Source organism: Limulus polyphemus, unplaced genomic scaffold, assembly GCF_000517525.1.
Source record: "Limulus polyphemus unplaced genomic scaffold, Limulus_polyphemus-2.1.2 Scaffold250, whole genome shotgun sequence".
NCBI lineage: Eukaryota > Metazoa > Arthropoda > Merostomata > Xiphosura > Limulidae > Limulus > Limulus polyphemus.
Genome location: NW_013665860.1, coordinates 142,178 through 146,367, shown reverse-complemented (window position 1 = coordinate 146,367; position 4,190 = coordinate 142,178). Strand labels below are relative to the sequence as shown.

Below are 4,190 nucleotides of genomic sequence, written 5' to 3'. Positions count from 1 at the left end.
CCGTTGATGTGATTATCTTCCAAAGTAGGCTATCTGGGATATAAAAGAGACGCGGACCACTTGTCATTATAGATTCACTTTCGCTGTTAGACGATTTAAACCTGAAGAAATTTTCAAAATCTAAACTTGACCAGGACTATTGCTCTACCAATCAGATTAACAACTTTATATTTCGACTGCCCATAACATACTTAATAATGATCGTTAGCTTGATAATTTGGTTATTTTGGTTGACCTTGGGAGTCATGACCGTTATGATAAAAACAACACCACAGGTAACCACCACCTCTGGTAAGCTCCTCGGTAGGTCAGTAGACACCCCATTTGGTCCTGTTGACCAGTACCTCGGAATTCCCTATGCCAAGGCACCATTAGGAAATCTACGGTTTCAGCCTCCCCGTCCAATAGACAAAGAAGGAGCAGGCGTTACGCGAGATGCCTCCAAGTTCGGCCCGATCTGTTTGCAACCACCTCACATAAAAGAAGTGATTAGTCCACTTCTCCAAACTAGCAACACTGGCCAGCCACTGGCCAGTGAAGACTGCCTGACCCTGAATATCTACAAACCAGCGGGGAAACAGTTAGACATTTTACCAGTAATGGTGTGGCTTCCAGGTGAAGGGTTTGACTACGCTGATGCTAGTCAGTTTGATGGTACTTTTCTAGCAACACTAGGAAAGGTTATTGTAGTAACAATCAACTACCGAGTCTCCGTTTTTGGGTTCCTGTCTACTCTTACTCCAGAAGCTCCAGGTAACATAGGGTTCTTGGATCAGCGGCTTGCTCTTCGGTGGATTCAAGAAAACATTGGTCAATTTCATGGGAACCACAACAAAGTCACTTTTTTCGGTAGGTTCACAGGTTCCATGAGTATAAGTGCTCACATAGTATCGCCATTAAACAAAGGGGATAATCAGTTATTTCATAGAGCTATTCTGCAGAGTGGAATAGCCACTGGACAGTGGATATTTGACAGAGATCCTCTGAACGCTACCCAACAGTTAGCTGAAGCTACTGACTGTGATTTCACTGCTCTGGACGCAGTGGTAAGCTGTATGCAGCGAATCCCAGCTGAAACTCTTTTGACTAAGTCATTTATGGTTCCTCAACGTTGGAGACCAATAATAGATGGTCACTTTTTAGCAGAAGATCCACTTTCTTCGGTCAGTAAAGGTCAACATGCTGCTGTGGACGTGATTCTAGGGATCAACAGTGACGAAGGTTCATTATGCCTCTTATCCTTGTTCGCTCAGAAGTCTGCATTTTACCAAAAGATACTGGATGGAAAGCTGACAGATGAAGACTTGAGTTACCTCATAACGTCAGGCCTCAAAGATTTTGTAAAGAAAACTGATCATTCTCTCAATCAATTAGTAGCACACGAATACCAACATTTCAAGAATACCAGCCTGAGGGATAGGTATATGGACTTCTGTGGAAATATGTACATCAAAGCCCAAACAGAAGAGTTTGCTCGACAACTGGTTAAAAATGGAAATTCCAAAGTATTTATGTACGAGTTTAATCACAGACCTTCTTTTTCAATCCACCCTGACTTCATACAGGCCGCTCACGGAGACGACGTTCTCTTCACATTTGGCCTTGTGCACCAGTTGTCCCAAGTCCCGAGTGAAGAGGTAAACCTGACTAAAAGGGTCATTGCTGCCTTCTCAAACTTCGCTAACACAGGGTAAGAATATTTCTCGTGTTACATATTTTGTATAGATTTCGGTATACAATTGAAATATTATAATTTGATTTTTTTTTGTCATGAAGATTAAAACTAGTGTGTTTTTACAGAAACCCTAATCCAATAGACGATGAAGTCAAGCTCCAGTGGCCCGAATTCAGCTCATCAAAACGTCTGATTCTCGAATTCTCAGCCAATATGACTGAAGATTCCATTAGACATTCGAAGTACGAGAAAGATGTGGCGTTCTGGTATAATGTTGTTAATTGGTTAAAAGACGACACATTAACAACCCTAGCTTCTCCTATTGGATTAAATAATAAATCTTCGAAAATAAGCATTTTAGGTTCTAATATGCGTGTTAAAACGGCGGAGAATATTTTGCTAGGACTAATTATTGCTGTCATAATACTGAGTGTGGGGTTACTTACCTCAGCACGATATATCTTTGCACATCATAAGTACAAGCATTTCTTTAATGTATAGAAAATACATGTTTAATTAGTTTAAGAAAAGCGACTTCCATATTCTTATTTTTAATGATGTGAAAATAATGAAAGCAGAGATTCTATTTTGTTTATTTGTAATTATAGAGTTAATTAATTTTTAATGCAATATAGTTGGTATTTCCACCACTGGCTGGTGTTGTTCCATAGCATTTGTAATATATACATATGAAATTTGTTTTATCATCACTGTCGAAATAGATCTCATGGTTCTCGCTCTTAAATGGTCGTCTTGTTATTAAGTTAGAGTTTTCTTAGTGAATAAACAACCATCAGAAAATGTTACCCTGTAAATGATTTTTGAACAAATAGTTATTGTTGTTCACTATCTGCAAAAAGGACTATACTATACAAAATCTCTATTTTAAATAATAACGATGTTTTGTAATAAATCAGTTACCTGAGATTCTAGAATTAATATTATGATTAAGGGGAAAAAAAACTCTTATGTACTCTTATAACTGCGCAGAAAAAAATTGAAGACTGAGATGTTCCCTAATTAGATCATAAAGTCAGTGAAAGTAGGCTAACAATGGGTGTGAATATGTGTGTCAAATCAAAAGCATGCTTGTAAACGGAAATTAAACTTGGTGTGTCCTGGTTGTCATTTCGAAACTCTCACAAATTATAACTTCTAGTCAAGACATCCTGACGCACTCCATTCCATTAAATTATGCAACTCAGAAGTGTGCCATACTCGCGGTTGTATAGTTAGAACTGTGCATTCGGTGTTGTCGTTTTCAGAAATCAAATCTCTGTTTATCAAGTAGGTACTTAAAATGTGTGTTTATTTGTTTTTGTGAGCCAAGCTTTTTTTTTTTTTTACAGAAATCAGTTATAAATAATTGGTCAAATTTAAACTGTAGGATGCACTGTTGTGTTTTTATTAAGCATTTTTACATTTTAGTTAGGCTTTCACGAGGTGTTATTTTGTTTATCTTGTACCTGAAGTAAGCATGTAGTCTGACAAAACGTACTGTACAATAAAAAAATATTTCGAGTGTAGAAGCATAAAAACCGTATTTGATTCATATATGCTGACTATTTTCTCTTTCTTTTAGAATAAACATTTCTACTTTGCATAAAGCACTTAGTGTCACTAGATGTCACTATTAATCAGCAAAATATATTCTTTGTATATAGCAGTTAGTGATCACTAGATGTCATTATTAATCAACAAACATTTATAATTTACTTAAGAAATTTATTTGTCACTAGATAACATTAGTATTAAAAAAAAACATTTCCAAGTCACATAAAGCACTTATTTGTCATTAGGTGGCACAATTAATCAACAAACATTTCTGTAACTACGTGCTTTTTGGCTGATCAACAGAATATCCTGCAATTTTGTGCACACAAACTTCAAACTTAGAACAATTAAAAGTATATTTAATTGTACTAAGGGCTGTACAAATACCTTGTATAGGTAATGAAAGAGCACGCAGGTGACACGTTTCGTCACCCAACTGCCTAGCCAGTGATTCTTATGAAACTATTGGTTGTCACATATGTTTAAAGCTGTTTGTTGGGGGACCAAGAAGTCATTTAATTGTTTAAAAAAATGACAAAAAAGAAGAGAGAAAAACAACAACACTTAATAGTCAACAGTTTTTTGCCAATACATTTGTATTATATATATGCGTGTGTGAAAACTGTTATCTATTGGAAGAGCAGGGAAAAGCAAATGCAAAAGACTCCAGAATACACACACACACATATAATATAACCTACAATTTATTTATTGTACATGTAAATGTACGCGCCAACAATGTAATCCTAACAAATATGTATTTAATAATGGCTGGAGACGGCTTGAATGGGTAATGAAGAAAAACTTTAATATAAGTTTAACATAGCAGCAAATGTACAACGTTTCGATGATGACAAAACCTTGTCGAAACGTTGTACATTTGCTGCTATGTTAATATAACAGAAAGTAAATACATATTTGATGACTAGGAACCCACTTTGAGACTAATAATGGCTGGAGA

The 4,190-nt window shown here is 36.2% G+C and overlaps 1 protein-coding gene across 1 annotated transcript; it reads left to right on the top strand.

Annotated features, from left to right (window-relative positions):
* The first annotated feature begins 254 nt into the window (after positions 1-254).
* On the top strand, positions 255-1,694 carry LOC106478793 (carboxylesterase 5A-like). The gene has a single exon (XM_013939361.1). The coding sequence runs from the start codon at positions 255-257 to the stop codon at positions 1,692-1,694; it is 1,440 nt and encodes a 479-aa protein (XP_013794815.1).
* Positions 1,695-4,190: the final 2,496 nt, after the last annotated feature.

Coding starts and splice junctions, on each gene's coding strand:
- LOC106478793 (XM_013939361.1), top strand. CDS start 255: ATGATAAAAACAACACCACAGGTAACCACCACCTCTGGTAAGCTCCTC.